Genomic DNA, 18866 nt, shown 5'->3' on the forward strand with positions numbered 1-18866 from the left:
GATACACAGAGGAGTTTAGTCATGGACTTAGATGCACTCACTATATGTTTCAAGTGAAGGAGTTCTTTGACACCTTAGAATTGAAAGAGGGAGGTGTAGTACTTTTAGGAAACAATAAACACATGTAAGGTGCAAGACATAACATCGATCAGATTGGAAATGTTTGACAATTGGATATCTTGTTGTAATATGTGAAGTATGTTCTAGAGCTTAAGAGGAATGTTGTCAATAAGTATGTTTGATTTTAAGGGTTTGTCAACCAAGATTGAAGAAGGTACTATAAATATTTCAAATGAGGTGTTTATAGTTGCTAAGGGTGAAAAAGAATTATCTTTACATATTAGATGGTTCAACCGTGATTGCGTATACATTTGTAGCTAGTTAGACAATGCAAGACAGGACAAAGTTATAACATCAAAGTTAGGTACATTAGTGAAAGAGATTTGGTGGAGCTAGAAAGCACAACCAACTAGGAAATGATAAAATATAGGAGTCAAAGTTTTGCGATCAATACATACTTGGAAGTCTCATAAATTGAAGTTTGAGGCTATTAAGCATATGTTAAGTAGACCATTTGATTATGCTCATGCATACTTGTGAGGTCAGAAATGAGTTCAAACTCATGGTGGAGGATCTTATTTCCTCATTGTCATAAATAATCCCTTGTAAAGGATGTGAATTTATATTTTAAAAAGTAAGATTGAATATATGTCCTAGAAATTATGCGCACAATAGGATGAAAGACCTTATATAAATCTCAATTATGGATCAACAAAAATCCAAGAATCCAAGAAGAACTGACTATTTTATCATAATCAAAATTTTATCCTCGTTTGCCTTTGTTGGCCACTACATATAAACCCTCTCAACATTCAAAAGTATTACAAGGTAAATAAACCAACATAAAAGCTAATAATTGGAAAAGGTGAAACTGCCTCAAATTTAAACCAATAATTGACAGTGTAATTGCTAAATTGTTAATGTTCAGTGCCAAATTTGACTGCATTTTTAAATACTTGTAACAACGCAAATTAAATTTGAAACTAAAAAATAATAATTAAAACATATTCATCGTCCCATTCAGCAAAAGTAAGTCGTCATTCTTGAGTTTAATATGACAAACTATCTTTTTATTAAGGTCAAACAACATCCTCTTCAATCATGAGACTATTGATCAATGTGAACTTTGATTCTTCAAGACTTGATTCTATTTTACTAAGAGCTTCCAACACTTATTGGAAAGCTTCATTGGCTCTCCTTGTCCTTGTTTTTGTCATAGGTCATTAAAGCCCTTCAAGTGCTTCAAACTCCTTATCTTGGTCATGTCCTTATCACCCATGCTTCTAGTTCCGAAGAAGGTATGAGAGAGATGAAGACTATTTCATATGCTAATGGAGTAGGGAGTATCATGTATGAGATTATGTGTACTAGACTGAATCTAGCACATGTTGTTAGTGTGGTTAGCAAGTTCATGTCAAATTTGGATGTGCTCATTAAGAGACTTGAAGTGAGTGTTGAATTAGTTGAACCAAACAATATCATCTGGATCAGTCTGTAGAGGTTTACCCATAATAGAGACGATATAGAAGGGTTTGTAGATGTAGACCATGCATGGAATGTTGACACTGGAAAATCAATTTTTGGATATGTTTTCACATAGTTTGGAACTATAGTTTGTTGAAAAGCTAGTTTGCAATTATTGGTGACTTTATGTACTATCCAAGTTGACTATATTGAACTCAAAGAATGATGAATGAGACTCTATGATTAAAAGAGATGATAGGAGAACTCAGTATGTGTAAAATTGTATAACTATTATTTCATTGTGATGATAGTCAACATGTCAAACATCTAGTTGATCATAATACATACCACAAGAGAACTAAATACATTTATGTTAAACTTTACTTCGATAGAGTTGTTCTTGACTTTGAAAAGGTTAAGATGTGGTTAAATCAAATTAGATTGTCTATTACCCGTATTAAATTATGTTTTGTCTTAACTGTCTCATATCATATCTCTAGGTTCTATCTATAGAAACCTGATAAACAATTTTGAATATACTCTATGTTATATAAATTATATCATGAGATAATTTCTGTCTGTAGAACTTTCAATTATAATACAATTATTTTCTTTCATTATTGTTCGGAGGTTTTTTTTTTCTTTTGGTTGTTGCAACATATCATATCTTCCGAAACTTGTACTATTTTCTCTCAAGGTGTAGGTGAATTGTAGATCACCATTTTAGATACGCATTAAAACATTTTCCCATAATTATCCAATTTCATCTATTACTGGCACAATTACTCACCTTCACCCATTGATTCTACATCAAATTAAATGACATAAAGTTACCTTGCGTCCACCATGCAACAACACATACATGATAATTATACATACAATAATAGCCGTTTCTTAAATACCCAGCCAGGTTGAAGACTACACCAGTACAAAGAGTAGTATTTAACATTGAATTATTTGAGCATAACCACGTAGAGAGGCAGAGCCTATTATTTGAACATAACCACGTAGAGAGGCAGAGCCTGATTGTCTAGGTTTTCAATCATTTCAAAGCTTGGCAATTAGCCCATTTTGATTAGGTTTGGCAGGCAAGCCATTATTCTCCTTATCATCCAAATCACCTGGATTTGGTGGAACATCTATTGCTGGCGAGCAGTTGAAAAAACCATGCGGCTGCATCATAAATTGCATGATCACAAAACAAGTATATCACTGATGATTTCATATGAAAATGTGTTTCAACATTTGGTGGAACAAAGAAGTGCTAACAACATTCTTTCTAACCACACCAATAATAGAGAGGTATTGGATAGAGTGCATTGCTAATATTTTTCTATTATTGTATATTTGAGTGAAAAGTGTTCGTCATTTAAAATTCAGAAAGGATGAATAGCATACCATAAGCATGAAACCAATGTGTTCCACTGGCATAACAGGCCAGTCTTCCAGTCGAGGAATGTGTGTCACTCCAAAGACGTACCTGGAACATTCCGCCAAAAAATAAATAACCATCACATCAGAAATTCAAGTCCAGGACAACAATTATCAGCCAGAAAAATCATACATTCGTGGCACCTCAGCTACTAATTATAAGCACTGCTGCATATTCAAGTTTGCAATGGAAAAGGGCATTGGAGGAATAGCATCGTACACACTAATATTTTTTACCATATTCATATCAAACTAACAGATTAAAGTCAAATGAACAAAACTTTTTGTCAATTTAGATTTATTTTGATTTTGGTTTCTAGTTCAAAGAACAATTTCATCTTGGTAAGAAAAAATGAGATACAGTTAAAGAAACCAACCCCAAATTGATAAAATTTGTACATTTTAATATTAAACTGTGGAAGTAGCAGCTATGATCTAGCTAGAAGAATGGAGTGAACTAACCAGAGAACTATATCAGCTTCCTCCAGCGATCGGTTTTGCTTAACCCATGTGGCCAAACCCTCTCCAACGCGTGGATTTTGATTAGGGAACTCTCCGCCTGGATGCATTTCATCGCGTGCATAGGGAGTAACCCAAAGGTTGTGTTTCAAGAAAGCTGCTCTTCTCAAAAACTTGGCCTCAGAGCCAGCTAAAGGTAAACAATTTGAGCCAGGTACTAGCTTGTAACCAGTTAGATGCCCAGTTCTGTTTACAGTCCTTGTGTTCCTAACCTAAAATGTGCACTATTGCGTAAGATATACAGAGTTTGTTCATACTACCAAATAATTCCAACATTTTAAAATATGACTACTGGCACAGTGAATATGTATGTCTGTAGGAAATATATGCCCTTGGAAATTTGGAATGCAGAAAAAGTAGGAAAAAAAACTGACAAAATAGCTAACATAAACGCATTCCTGCGTTTCAAGATTTTCAAGAACTATAAGCATCTTGGAATCTGTAAAAAAGGAATCGTACAATTGATAGTTTCTCAATACGGGGGCCACAATACTAATAGCGTGGCAATCTTAAATCAATGACGACATGAATCATGCAATTTCTCTCTCACACACACACAATAACTATAACAATGTTTTCAATTGATGTGAATAAATTTAACATATATGTAGCATAAATAGTACTGTGCGATATCCTTCACAACTTACAGAGCAGAAGCAGCTTAAAACAGCAGCCAGATTTGAAAATTTTAGATTGCCCCTGCTACAACATCTAAAGTGGACAGTGATAGCAGAAATATTCACCCAGGGAAAAATTTAATATCTCAATGAATATTTTTTTTTCCTGGAGGAGGGGACTTAAAAATAAGTAAGAACTTACAATCCAGTGACGAGCGGATAAAGGATCACAATCACGCATTGCTTCCAATTCTGATTTAAGCAGTTTTTCCTCAGCATAAAATGCATTGTTATGAACATTATTGTCTCCTGGCTCTTCAATTTTGACATTCACCTCAACAACCTGGGCAGAGAGGAAAGATATGAGCTTATGCTTGATGAATTCTAGCTTTATGATGGAAGAGAAAAGACAAATATCAACAAGGAACTGTGGAATGAACTACTGAGTCATAAAATCAGGAGTTCAACATGAAAAATGAAAATATATAAGAACAGAAAACTCATAAGCCACGGTAGCAATGTTAAAATTTTTTATTGTTAATCGAAGGCAGGTTGGTGCAAAGGAGAAGCAATATTAAAGATTTAGATCATAGTAGTTTGCAATAAAAAGGACATAATGAAAATAGAAACCACTGAGCACACCACTGTTCATATGTGGTTTTCTTTGATACATGAATGATTCTAGACTGCTCATTGTCCTGCAATAGAATGCGAAAACACCTAACTGTATAATATCCTAATTGATATTTTAACTATTACAATTTACAACATAAAATTTGGACCTGGTAGGGGAGAAGAAATTTTGCGTTTTGCACTAAAGACCTTTCCCACTTAAAAATGAAATTGCATGCTAACCTGATTAAATGCTTCGCCAGGTTTGCAATCTACTGCCATGTCCATACGAGCAACAAAAAAATGTTGGTGGACAGGCGCATATAGTCCAGGTGCAATGGTTGTGCCATATTTTCGAGTTTCACCTGGTTGTAATGCTCCTAAGCTGAGAATACCTGTGAGCTTGACCTCTGCTTCTATTTTTCCATCCTGCAAGAAAATAAAGAATTACAGAGACAGCAAACTAGCATGTTCGAAGCTTAGGCACGTAAATCCAGCAGAAATCCATAGAAAAGGGAATGTCAGGTAAGAAAAAGACATATATAATATACATGCAATTTAAAACAATAAAGGGAATATCTCTCTGCAATAATAATATAACAATGCAAACAATGCTACAGGTCTAACTCCCTTCTGATTTAGGGTAACATAACATGACCCTCCTCTTGAATTCCTCTCAGTACTCTCTATATACAAACTTACTACCTGAGATACTTGTACGTATTTAAAGGAAAGTAACTATATACGAGTAGGCCTCAAAAATCGTAGATGGTTCCACCAATATCATTCAACACACACAGATAAACGCATGATGGATATTTAACTTGCCTGATAAAAGTGCCAGAAAAATCCATACTCATAGTTAGCCACAGTGCATACGAAAGACACTGTCAATCTTCTAGACCTTCGAACTTCAGCCAAACCTGTTCTCCAATCTTGATGCTTCCATAAAATACCATGATCTTCCTCATGCAAGCAAACACAGTTCTCAATTGTTTCAACACCTCCATAGAAGTTAGTGAAGTGTGCATCAAAGTATTTGATATAACCTAAACAATCACAGCCCTGAAAATGATGACATTATGCACAAACAGTTTAATTTCATCTACATTGAAAGGGAAGATATAATGAAGAAAAATTTGATTGGAATATAAGCAAATGTCCTGACCTTCTTGAGAGAATGAGCATTTTTACCCAGGCCATCTTCCCCAGCATCAAAAGCATTTTTCCTATAGTGAGGATCATTAGGATCTCCATACGGGACCACCATCTCAACAAAGCTCAATCTGTGGGCCACTGGTCTTCGTCCTCGACTTCCATCAATATAGGCTACTGAATGAATAACCAAACCCTCCCTAGGAGTGAATCCAATACGAAAGTTCCACTGCAAAAAATGGTCCATCAGTTTTATCAATTCTCAATATGTATGATAATGTGGTTTTGGAAAATGTGCTTGAGACAGACAACCACCTTCTGCCATTCAATGAAGCGTCCATTAACACGAAAACTTGGACCTTCAGGCTGAATAATCTGTAAGGGTTTCACATCACTTCGGTCAACTCCTCCCCGGGTTTCACCAGAAGTATAATTTCTTAGTGGATCAGCAGGTGGAAGGGGAACAAGTTTACGGTCTTCAAATTCAAGAACAACCATATTTTGCATGTCAACAAGTACGTGGATTCCCTCAACTGGACGGGCATAGCCATTTTCCATGGGGCAGTCGCTTTCAGTTCTACAAAAGATTAGTGGTTTAGCAAGTCTTCGGCTAGGAGCATCAACTTCACTGTGATATCCAGCACACCTGAATGTTTCAACAGCACGAGAATTAGACAGAACAAGACATAGCTGAAATGAATTCTCATAATAGTCTACAAAATCTTCATGAAGCAGTTACTAACCAGGGATCCACCATCAGGAGATCCATATCCTCAATGCCTCTCTTCTTCATTGCTTCACGAAATGGAGGAAAGTCCTTGACTATAGCTTCACACTCAGCATACTCCACAGCATCCTATGGGGCAGAGAGAACAACACAAACAATTTTAATTTGAAAATAATTGAAAGTAACAACTCGAATGGCAATGTAACAGTTGCAGTGGTTATCATAATTTGGTAATTAGGATTTTTTATTGACGAGTTAGAAAAAATGGAAAAGTAGTTACAAACTTCCACATAGAAAAATTAGAAAAGAAAAGGTAAATAGTTTAATAATTACTTAGCATGGGCATAAGGAGGACTCCAAAAAACCTAATAATCATCACCATTTTAAGGAAGAATAAATTTTGAAGGAGTAAGTTTGTATTCACCATTGGAGGCTGAACATCTGGAACAACTGTAGATGAAACAACTTTGCCCCTATGGTGTCCACCTCGAGTTGCTGCATGAACTTCTCTAAGTTCAACGATCCATATGCTTGTCTCATTTGACTTTTTATTGTAAACAACTAATCTTGCTTTCCTTAGAGGAAGTTTGGTTGGAATCACAGGTCCACCTTTTGTCCTGGGGAGCAGTGATGGTTGGAAAGGAGGGAAGAAATATGCATCTGCTAATGCAACAACTTGCTTTTCTGGTTCTACCAGGTCTACTTCAATAAAGCGCATGCCATCCCTCACCTAACAAGATAATCAAACAATTTCGTGAACATGCAGAAATAGTAACATAGAGAGGTTATAGCTTAATGGGCAAGCACAGCTGTTCCATTACTCGGAAGTAAACCCATGTAAAATGTATGTTAAAGAAGAAAATAAGTATGTACCTCAGGTGTTGCCCCAGCTGCTCGAACGGTTGCCACAGCTACTGATATTTCAGCAGCAGATAGTGGATCCAGAGGATGGCTGGTTTGGGCTCTCACCATGACTGAGATACCTATGTCAAAAAGAACAGTTCTTCAACTTCGGACAAGAAGAAATTTCATTAAGGAGAGAGGAGGAGATAAAGTAGGCAGACGATAAGAAAAACACAAGACCAAGAACAACAAAAATGGCAAAGCTGAGCATAAACCCAATACATAAGACTCCTTTCTCCCTGCAAATCTGAGAGAGCAACAAAGTTGAAGCATCCGTGAGCAATGCACCACAGAGAAGCTAAAAGCGTAATTCTATCCTTATTGAAATTGGGGGAATTTAAGAAGGGACAAAACTTATATGTAATTTCTTAAGTACTTGCTATTCTGGAATCAAAATTAGAGATTTCACTTCAATAACTTAGGCTTACATTTAATACAAACTTTTATTAAGCAGGTAACCGAAATGAAACTCCAGTTTTGATAGAAGAATAGAACCTAAAACAACTAAGAACCATATCTAATTTTTTATCTTAGAAACCAAGGTTGGAAGAGTTCCTCCCCAAGGAGGCACATTAAGGACTGCATAAACTACAGATTGTCACAGAACAACTCATCCAAATTAAGAATACAGGTTCATTATTAGAGAGGAAAAATATAAGGTTCTCTTTCTTTATGCAATTAAAAGAAACACGACATTTCATTCAAGTTCTCCTGCATGACAAATTGAATCTTCCAACAATTCGTCCACTGAGCATAAAATTGATGCAGAAAAAAGAGAAAACATCAAGACCCCGTACAAGAGAAGGTGCAGTGTTTACCATGTACGTAAGTGGAAGCAGTGAGAAAGGAGTATGTATGTTACTATGTTTCCAAGATGAGAGTATGACGATGAAAATGAAATGAAATTTGGAATCCGATAATTAGAACAGAGGAAGAAAAACGGACTCAATATAATACTACCGAGAAAGCGAGCATGATCAATCAAGAAAACGGTACTTTATAACTTGCAGTCAAACAAATAAATTGACCCAAAATAAAAACTGCTTTGACACCACTAACTTGTTTATTCTTATCATTCTATCAGTAACCAAGGAGACGATCAAGTAAAAAATAATACTAATAAATAAAAATCTGAAAGAAAAAAAAAAAACCTTTGGCAGAAGCGGTTTTGGGAGGAGGATTGATGGCGGGAATGAAGGTGGCAACGGAGGGCCGTTGTTGTTGTTGGGGCGGTGCAGAAGAAGACGGTTTGGTAGTTCCGGTGGCGCAACATGGCGTCGTTTTTTCCTGAGCTGTGGCCATTGGAGAGGGTTAGCGAGCTCAGCGTAGTAAATTCCAGTGTAATATTCCACTGACATACAGCAATAATGCCAGTTGTTTCGAGAGTAAGCCACCGCCGCCACCACCACTAGCAGGAAGTGCAGGAACTCAGTGACTGAGTGACGCTGTAAATGGGATGACAGGAGGAAAGTAGTATAAATTAAAGAAGAAGAAGAAGGGAGGTTTTGTTTTTTATTACAGATGCAGAATAATGATAATGAGAGTTGTGGTGGGATAAGTGGAGTTTGGTGAATGGAGTTTGGTTAATTAAAAAATGATTAGTGGTTGATGTGAGTCTGTTGTGGATGGATGAGGGAAGGAGGGAAGGTAGAGATGGGGAAGAGAAGACGTCACCTCATCGAAAGCGACAAGGTTGCCAAATAAGCATATCAGACACCATTGACAGTGATGCAACACACACTTCCACGTAACATGCAACTCATTCCTTTATCTTTTTCTTTTTACCCTTTTCTTTTCTTCGCCCCTCTCATTCAACTCGTACGTACGTGGAGTAAAATATGATTCCATTCTTCAATTTAAGGTTGTTTTCAAGATGTTACTGGAAGTTCCTAAACTATGTGGCAATTCCCTGTGCATTAAAAGGAAGGGATGCCCTTTATTGCTTCCCAGCTTTAGTGCTCAACCTTTTTCTAATAACAATTTTTTATATATAAATATATTGTTGAGGTATCCAACAAGAAAGGAAAGTATCTTTTGAGGTCATTTGCTTCCCTTGTTTTTGAGGTATCCATTTGCTTTAACTTTTTGTGTTTGCCAGCTTTGTCAGAGTTTCAGTTTTTAGAGTTTTGGGTAAATTTAGAGGAGAGGGGTCTTTAAGAAATTATTCAAATAGTTTTCAATAATTCATGTTTGATTATTGTATGTTTTTTAATAAAGCAATCACTTCAATAAATATTTAAAAATATAGATATTGAGTAAATGAAATATGAATTCTAAATATAAGTATAGAAAAAAGTATATTTTTTATGCATAAATTAGTATAATAAATATTGTTATATTTTATTTTTAGTAAAATAGAAAAAGTGAATAATCTTAATACAAAAGTTTTAATTTTATTAATTTTGTTTTAGCTCTGTTAATACTTTAAATAATTGAATGTGTGTTTAGCTTTTAGTAATTCTTATAGTGATATGTGTTTATTAATATTAATTTTCATTCTAATAAAAATATATGACAATTAATAGAGACTAAACATATGTTTAATTTACATCAACAATTAATTAAATGTAAAGAAAATTAATGAAATTAAAGTTTTTTACTAAAATTATTATTTTTATACTAAAAACGGAATATCTCAATACTTATTAAGTATTGAATCAACTATTTTGCTTTTTTTTATAGTTTTATATTGGTTAAATGAGATTTTTTAGTCGTCCACTACTCAATTCCATGAAAAGATCATTGCATCATATTATATTGCATAATTATATTGTTTTATAATGTATTTATGTTTAGATTTATCGAAAATCAAATTGGAAATTCTTTCAATGAAATTCAATATTTGTTTTCCTTCTCTTCTAATTCTTTTTGTGCTGAAGTGATCTCTGGAAGTTTCTTTTGAAGATTTATAATTTTTCTTTACAATGTTGACTTTGTTTAGTTTAACAATAAGCTTTATCTTTTATTAAATTGTTTTCAGAGATATGATGAATTGTCGTGCGATAAAAGCTAGGTATTACAAATAATAATTCAATCGTTTGTGTTTAGTAACCATCAACTATAAATTTTTACTCGGTCATTATCATTCAATCCAATAATTACAGTGTGAAAATAGATATGTAAAGATCCTTTAAAAAATCACAAGTAATAAATGTTGTAGTTAAAAACATTAAAAAAAAATACCTTATTGTTAGTATTAATCATTGAGATATACCATTATTGACATCTATAGGTGATGGAAAGATAATGATACAACCCAAATAGTTAGGTAGATGACTAAGGACACAAGAGACACTTCATACTTTGATTAGTCATTTCAGCATCCAAGACAAGGTTCCACCAAATAGCGGAAGGATCTCAGCAAAAGAAGAATTGGGCATAGACCAGAGCATCAATTGTTCTTCTTTCTGGTCTTCTTACAAGACAAAAATGTTTGTAAATAAATTGAGCTCACTTTGGATATCCAAATAGAAGAATAAACTAGAGTAGGGTGTGCTTAGTAATTTGAGTAGGGTGTGCTTAGTAATTTAAGTATGGTGTGCTTAGTAATTTGAGTAGGGTAGTAATTTGGGCTTGTGTCAAGCCCACCTTTCATGACAAGTTGATATGATTCCAATAACATGATAGGGATATTCTAAGGACATGTTATGGATTCAACTTGGGTTGGAATATTATTAGGCACCTTTAGAATTGGATCAAGATTCTTTACCCATTCAAGAACTTAATCAAGAACACAAGAATCAAGTCAAACCCACATAGAAACCCATTTTGAACAACAAACCCATGGATAGAAACTCAAGAACACAACATATAGCAATTATACCCATGGAGGACGTGACAAAAACAACAAGAACAACCAATTTGCACCGATTAAAATTGAATATAAGTGCAGCAAATGAAAGAGGACATCATAAGGAAGAGATTGCATCGATTGAAAGTGAAAACAAACAAGTAGAACAAAAATGGGTAATTTGGAATGAAGGGAAAATGGATGAAGAAGATGAAATGAAATAGGGAACTTATGTGGTTGGAGTTCTTGGAGATGAACACGCCACTTGAAGGATGTAAGGCTCCAAGATGAGTGTAGATGCCGCCACTTGAGGTTCCAAGATGCACTCAAGATGAGACTAGAAGAAGAGAAGACACAAGTCTCTCAATCACTCACCAATTTGGGAGAATTTCTTTACTCAAAATATCAAATCTGTATTTAGAAGGACTCAAGCCCTCCTTATATAGGAGAAGGACCGGTCATGTAAGTACAAGAGGCTTACAAAAGAAGCTAACTAAAGTTCCCTTGTAACTCTCCCACTTCTAGCACCTAAAGTGAAGGAGGAAGGGATATCTTCTAGAATTTTCTAAAGCTAATATCTAAAGATGCTTTACACAAGAGGTATCTTTAGGTTTCCCTCTTAGCACCTACCTAAACACTATTCTATATTATTTACAAATTTATACAAAAGAAACTATAAAGAGAGATATTAATTGAAGCCCATTCTTGAAAGCTTGTAGTCTTATTTTGGCTTTAGGCTTGGTCCTCTCTTTATTTTAATTCTTCTTTAATTTTTGAGAAGACTAGAAGGAAGAACTTCAAATGTTTGGGTGAATGACCTCTTCCTCCATTAGTAAAATCCTCTCTTATTTGATCTCTATCACAAGTGCTTCTAGGTGTAGGGTTTCTTTGACCTACCTTATAGAAGGCTTCTCACAAATGTCACCCCTACCCCTCTATCTTGTTCTCCAATACACTCTCTCCTATAAATAGAGTGCCTTACCTCATGTATTTCACACAATGAAATTGAATAGAAAAAAAAATTATGTCAAAGTGTTTAGTGGGTTGAGTCTCCTATTATCTTTGGGTCTTATCTTGAGTGCACAACACCTCGAGTGACGGTTTTTCACCACTCATCTTGGAGTAATCCATCCTCCAAGTGGCGTGCTTCATTACCCATTCTCCATAAGCTTTCTTCATCCTTTCATCTTTTCTCTTTTATGTTCTTCTTTTGCGCCACTTTTCTTTGATTCCCTGCAGATAACAAAGTCAATTTACTATCAAAATTAACAGTTGAATAAGAGAAAGGCAAACATGACTTAGAATTTGTAAGCAGTGGGAGTTCAGAAAAGGAGGTCCTATAGACAGACCAAGTTGGAAAAAATTGTTTGGGAATGATGATTTTTGTTGGAAAAAGTCCTCTTAACTGGTGAAAACCATTAGGAGGTATGAAATAATTAGCCCTAACATTTTTTAACCAAGATGGTGGTGAAGTAAGAACCTTTGGTAATGAAAAAGATAAGGAAGGAAAACACCTTGGATGTGAAAGGATAAGACCCATGTCAACTTGGCCTTCTTTGGCTTTTTCATTTTTACTTGTGGTAGGTGGGTGAGTTAGGTATTGTTTTACCTTGTTTACCATTAAGGTTTGCTTTTGTGGACAATGAAGAGCTATGTGCCCAAAACCTAAACATTTAAAACATTTTATATTTGAAGTTTTGGTAGGTGACTTAGGAGTAGAAGGATTTGTAGTAGAAACTTTTTTTGGAGAAGTGGTTTGTTTGGAAAAATTGGAAGGAGAAATTCGAGTAGAAATTTTGTTTGCATCCTTCCTAGAAGAGTTGTAGAAACCATCATCATGAGTATTTTTGAAAGTTGTTTTCAAAAGATATGATTCCACCTTGATGGTTATGCGAAACACTTTCTTTAAAGAAGAGTACTCATTTAATTCTACAAAGTCTCTAATATCTCTTCTCAAACCAAGTACAAACCATTTTATCTTTGACTCTTCATTAGCATGCATATTCATTTTAGTCAAAGTTGTTTCAAAATCTTTAAAGTATTCATCTACCATCCTATGTCCTTGAGGAAGCCTTTGGAACTTCAACAAGTGTTCCTTCCTAGAAGGAGGAACAAACCTCGCGCACATACACTCTTTCAAATCATTCCAAGAAACCACGGGAGGTCTCTTGCTATAACAAACGTCCGTTACTGATCCGGTCGGTCATCGGTAGTCGGTGACGTCAGCAAAGGATAACCACGTGGACCGTTCTTAGCGGGGCACGTGGGCCGGGGTAGTAGATGAGTCATTGAGAAAGTCACCCAGGGAGGGTGATCGGTCGTCAGGGGATGGCGGTCAGAGAGGATGCGCGATCAACGCCTAGATAAGCGCCTGGAAGCAGAGGGCGTGGCGCTATGCTGCACCGGTCGGTCGTCCGGTGTGGGAGATGGTCATCGGGTTTTCGTGTTGCACGCGGTTAAGCTAGAAGCGAAGGACGTTTCCCAGCGAGAGTGTTGCATACGAACCTCGGGTGGCAGAGTATCAGAGAAAGGAGAAGTTAAGTGTTTAGTAGTGTCGTGCACGAGAGTGGCCTAAGGGAACTAGTACGCCAGTCGTTGATTGGTGCTCTCTTAGCCCATAACGTGCATGGCGTAAAGCAGAGGTGATCGTTCACACAGTAGATGATGCCTGGTGCGTGCGCTTAGCCAAGCCACACTTGGTACTCGCACTGAGGTTGCACGAGAAACCTAGTGAAAGAAACGCGCTAAGTTACTTCATACACGAATAACTTAGGCGCGCAACAGAATATATAAAGGCATTTCGCGCTCATGCAGAGGAGGTAAGATTCATTCTTGCAAGTTACTAGTTTACACACAAAGAGAGAGAGAATCACAGAGTGCACACGAGTCTCGCTGAGATTCTTAGTTTTGTAGTTCTTTGGTGGTTTTGCAAAGGCTGACTTGAGCGTCGGAGTGCAATCGGCCGCTAGAGGCGTCGTTTGTTGTGTTTCGCAGATTTGCTTGGAGTTCTTGTGGAGTGCTTGGAACGTTCTTGCAGAAGACAAAGTTTGACGTGGCGAATCCTTCGACGTTCGAATCATCTGCAAGATCATTTGGCGCCCATCGTGGGGCCCGTGTGAATTTGTGATCGCATCCACACTTTGTTGTCAGACTTCGTTTGTTCTTGAGATTCTTTGCTGAAAAAAAAATGAGAAAGACAAGGCAAACTTCACCCGCGCCATCAGCTGAAGAAGGAGCTGTGACAATGGCGCAGGTCTTGGAAATGATGCGAGCGCTGCAAGATAATGTGGCAGCGTCAAGAATGGAACAAGAAAGGATGCAAGCGGATTTAGCTACATCACAGAGCAGAAACGAGGAGTTGGACAGAGTGAATGAAGAGTTGCGCAAAGCGCTGCAGGCGCAGAAGGAACGCGTAGCGGAGGAAAGAGTGGTGCCGCCGCCATCTCCGCCCAGGACTTTCCCCATGCCTTTCTCATATGAGATCATGAGTGCAGTGGTGCCACCAAACCTGATGGGGGTGAAAGCCTCGTTTACCGGGGTGGAGGATCTAGAGACGCATCTGACGGCGTTCCACATCTAGATGATGCTCTCTGGGGTTCGGATGCGCTGTATTGCAAGCTGTTCATGAGCACCCTGAGCGAGATTGCTCTGGAGTGGTTCGTGAGCCTACCAGATGGCCACATCACTTCGTTTCAGCAGTTCTCTAAATTGTTCATGGAGCAGTATATCGTGAACAGGGCACCCCAGTGGTGTCATATGATTTGTTCGACGTACGACAAAACCAAGGTGAGTCCCTCAAGGATTACCTTAGTCGTTTTGGAGCTCAGGTAGTGAGGTTGCCCAGCAAAGATGAAGATATGCTGGTGCACGCGTTCAAGAAAGGGGTTCTACCGGGCCCCTTCCGTGAATCTTTGATCAGAAATCACCCCAGCACTTTCGCAGAGATTAGGCATCGTGTTGTGGTGCACATCGTAGCAGAAATGGAGGTTTATGAGAAGAGGGGAAGCGCGGCCCCGACCAAGTCGCGCGTAGGACCGAGCAGGTCTCAGCAACCGATGAGGGTGCATGAGGCCAAGGAAGGAAAGGGGGCTCAGGGGAAGCCACGCCCTTACGAGCCTAGGAAGGACCAGGGCAGGGGGCGTGCGAGGGAGAGCAACGTGCCCCCCAGGTTTGACTTCCTGGTGGAGTTGGCGGAGCTGATCGCCATTCCAGCCATAGTGGCAAGGTTGCGAGCACCAGAGAAGACTGATAAGGTGCTCGGAAGGAAGAAGAACGTGTGGTGTGAGTTTCACCAGGCTTATGGCCACTCACTCCACACTTGCTTGGCGTTGGGACACCAACTTGCGGAGTTGGTAAAAAGTGGCTTTCTGAGCGATTACTTGCAGGAGACGCAAGGTGATCGGGAGTCGGGGCCACCAGCGGAAGATCCGCAGCACGAGGTACCTGTGCACGGGGAGGTGCACACGATCGCGGGGTGCTTCTCTGGAGGAGGGTGTACAATCTCTCAGAGGAAGAGGTACGCTCGGTCGGTGATGACTGTCAACTCGGTGGAAGAAGATCATTCCCCCGATGCTGACATCACGTTTACAAAGGCGGATCTCCGGGACGTTGTGCCTCACGACAACGATCTTATAGCATCTCCCTCGTCACGGCAGGGAGAAAGGTGCACAGGGTCCTCGTGGACCAGGGAAGCTCGGTAGACGTGATGTTTTGGCCGACGTTCAACAAGCTGCAGCTGTCCCTTGACCGGGGTGCTTGTATGGCTTCGCAGGGGACCAAGTGGAGATGCGAGGCTACATAGAGCTGAGGACCACGTTCACAGATGGAGTTGTTGCTCGCACTGAAAAAATTAAGTACCTAGTGGTCAATGCCCCATCCTCCTACAACATATTGTTGGGAAGACCGACGCTCAACAGGTTGGGAGCTGTACCGTCGACGAGGCACATGAAGTTGAAGTTGTCGTCGATAGAAGGGGTGGTGATCACCATTAAGTCGGACCAGAAGAAGGCTAGGCGCTGCTATGAGAAAAGCCTCAAGCAGCAAAGGAGTGTGTGCCATGTTACCTCGACACCACCGCCAGGTGTGGACGAGAGGCGATCGGAGGTCGCAGTGTTGGGAAGAGTTCGGCGATCCCCAGAACGTGGAACGCCACACGCTTGAAGTTCTATTTTAGTTGAAAATGTAAAGTAGTCGCGCTTTCGTGCTAGTATAAACAGTTTGAACAGTTCAGGGGGCACTCTTTTTCCCAGAAGAGGGTTTTAATGAGGCCACCCAATAAAAATAAAAAAAAGTTATCAGTATAAGAGTTTGCAAAGTTTTAAAGTTAAAATCCTCCTCGCCCCAGGCGCGAGTGCAGGTAATTGGTTAGGCCTTCCTCGCCCCAGGCGCGAGCATGACAACCGGTTTAAAGTCCTCCTCACCCTAGGTGTGAGTGCAGGCAACTAAGGTTCGAAAAGTCAGGGGTGCTAGTAAGCCCAAGAAGGGAAAGGAAGGATTTTGAGAAACGCCTTTACCCAAGTGGCATAGCATCAATATTGGCGCAATAGAACTCTTAGTCAAAACATTTCTCACCCTAGGAGTGAGAAGGTGGAAGCACGACCCGATGTGTTAAGGGTCGATGACCTTGGGGCAGGCAAGAGGGGTTATCGAGAAACACTCTTCATCCCCAAAGCGAGAAATCATCCTTGACCGATCGGTGTAGGAGTCCTCTATGCACTTAGCGCTGGAGCGACAAGCGATATAGGGAGATATAAGGTAGAAGTAGAGGTGCGATGACTGATGAGTGGGTGGCAGTGGCATTCTGATCGGTTATCGGTGGTTAGAGCGTTGTTTAAGAAGTTTTAGACAAGTTCTTACGCGATAGGCCTGAGCAAGCAAGGCCACGCCAGATCAGTTATCAAGTGTTGCTAGTTGAGATCGAAGTCAGAAGTAAGAGAAGTCAAGTGCAACGAAGATCTGTGCCAAGTTCGAGCGGGTTAGCAGTTAATCGTGCATGGCAAGAGATAAAAACTAAGAGATACACAACAGAAGAAACAGTAAGAGGAAAGTGGCATTTTATATATGCATAAGAGTTTTTACACGCAAAATTTATGTACAGGGGGATAAAGGCAAAACGGTAAATGATCAAGGGCGAACGATCTCGCCGTCCACCACCTCGAAGTCCATGGCAAACTGAGAGTAGTCAGCCTCGGGGAGGACGCACTTAACTTGCTCAAGGGCCAAGTCAAAACCCTCAGCAAAGGTGTCATCAGCCTCTTCCCAAAGCTTGGTCCTCTCAGCCTCGAGTTCAGCCTTGTCGGTCTCGAGCACGACCTTCTCAGTGACAAGGGTGGCGATGGTGGACTGGGCCTCTTTAAGCTTGGACCCTTGATCATTGGCACGCCTTTCGTTCGCTGCGAGAGCCTCCGCCAGATTTGCGATCTGTTGGCGCAAGAAGGAATTCTCAGCTTCAAGTTGGATGGCTCTACCCGTGGTCTCCACCAGATCGACGTCAAGAGCGGCGACGGCGTCCCCCATCAACATCTCCGTCTTGATGGTTTCTTGGACTTGCAGGGCGCGCCCTCTCTTGGCTTCCTCCACCATACCCCTCAGCATGTCGTTGGTGCTCTGCAGGGCCTCGTAGTCGCTTTGTAGCGACTCCTTCTGGTTTATCAGCTCGCCCATCTTGCCCTCCAGCTTCTCGATACGACGATGCTGGGTGGAGAATTCCAAGGAAAGCACCAGTTGACGGGTCAGGTGAAGGTCCACCTCGCTCCCACTCCATTTGACCAACTCGCGGTTCTGGAGCAGTTGTCTGGTCAGCTGGATGACCCTAGTGAGCCCCTCGGTGCTGGAACCCGAGGCTCGGTGGGAACTCTCACTACCACCCTCGGTCGTGGCGGCAGAGGCTTGAGGGCATGGTGAGCTCAAGGGGTGAGAGGTTCCCTCCGAACGAGCAGCCCCGCTCCCAGCAGTTTGAGACGGCAGGGTGAGTGGTTGGCTGGCTGGGGGCGGGGAAGGAAGGGGGGCTGAAGAAGGAAGAGGGGCTAGAGAGGTAGGGTGTGAGGAGAAACCTATATGGGGGAGGCATCGCCCTCGGCCCCCCTCCTCCTTCGTTGAACTAAAGGAGACCCCGAGCTCTCCTCCTCGATGGATATGACGATGGTGGGGGCCTTCACCAACCGTTTCCTTTTCTTATCACCCCTGGTCTCGGGGCCTTCAGCTGGCACGACCGAGATGGGGGAGGCAGAGATAGGCTCGGAGGTGGCCTCAGTCCCCATGGACGACTCGACAGCTCGTCGGCTCTTGGCAAGCGCGATCAGCTTTTTTCGTCGTTCTTTGTTGGAAGTCATATCTGCACCAGTTAAACATAGCAAAGGGTTAGTACACGAAGAAGCCAAGAAAGCAAGCAAGGTGCAAAAAGAGTGAAAACAACACAGGCAGTTAAGCGCAAGAATGCATGCTCAGAGAAATAACAAGTTGAAGGGAAGAAGAGAATGCGAACCAATGTATTTCTTAAGCATCTCCACGTCGAACTCAAGCTTGATGAGGATGGAGGAACCAAACTTAGCACCCAAGCTCGAGAGCAGGCCGCACAGCTCGCGCTTGT

The 18866-nt window shown here is 40.0% G+C and overlaps 2 protein-coding genes across 3 annotated transcripts; one reads left to right on the forward strand and one right to left on the reverse strand.

Moving 5' to 3' along the window:
- Positions 1-2266: 2266 nt before the first annotated feature.
- Positions 2267-9316, reverse strand: LOC137806578 (spermidine copper dependent amine oxidase 1). 2 transcript variants are annotated; one of them, XR_016519409.1, is made up of 13 exons: positions 8640-9126; positions 7459-7568; positions 7010-7315; positions 6602-6714; positions 6174-6504; positions 5872-6087; positions 5532-5768; positions 4947-5132; positions 4294-4434; positions 4122-4185; positions 3418-3686; positions 2923-3004; positions 2267-2697 (listed from the first exon to the last, which is right to left on the reverse strand). XR_016519409.1 is itself a non-coding variant. In XM_068606779.2 (12 exons), the coding sequence occupies exons 1-12, from the start codon at positions 8788-8790 to the stop codon at positions 2572-2574; spliced, it is 2268 nt and encodes a 755-aa protein (XP_068462880.1). In that variant the 5' UTR covers positions 8791-9316; the 3' UTR covers positions 2267-2571. The 2 variants fall into 2 exon arrangements, 1 of the variants encoding a protein (XP_068462880.1); XM_068606779.2 differs by lacking the exon at positions 4122-4185 and having other exon boundaries at positions 8640-9316.
- Positions 9317-14522: 5206 nt separating this feature from the next.
- On the forward strand, positions 14523-16122 carry LOC150028677 (uncharacterized). Its single transcript, XM_090300049.1, has 4 exons — positions 14523-14656; positions 14773-14938; positions 15016-15941; positions 16050-16122. Exons 1-4 carry the CDS (start codon positions 14523-14525, stop codon positions 16120-16122), a joined length of 1299 nt encoding a protein of 432 aa, XP_090156175.1.
- The last annotated feature ends 2744 nt before the right edge of the window (positions 16123-18866 follow it).

The sequence above is a fragment of the Phaseolus vulgaris genome, chromosome 3 (assembly GCF_051622355.1).
Source record: "Phaseolus vulgaris cultivar YP4 chromosome 3, ASM5162235v1, whole genome shotgun sequence".
Classification (NCBI taxonomy): domain Eukaryota; kingdom Viridiplantae; phylum Streptophyta; class Magnoliopsida; order Fabales; family Fabaceae; genus Phaseolus; species Phaseolus vulgaris.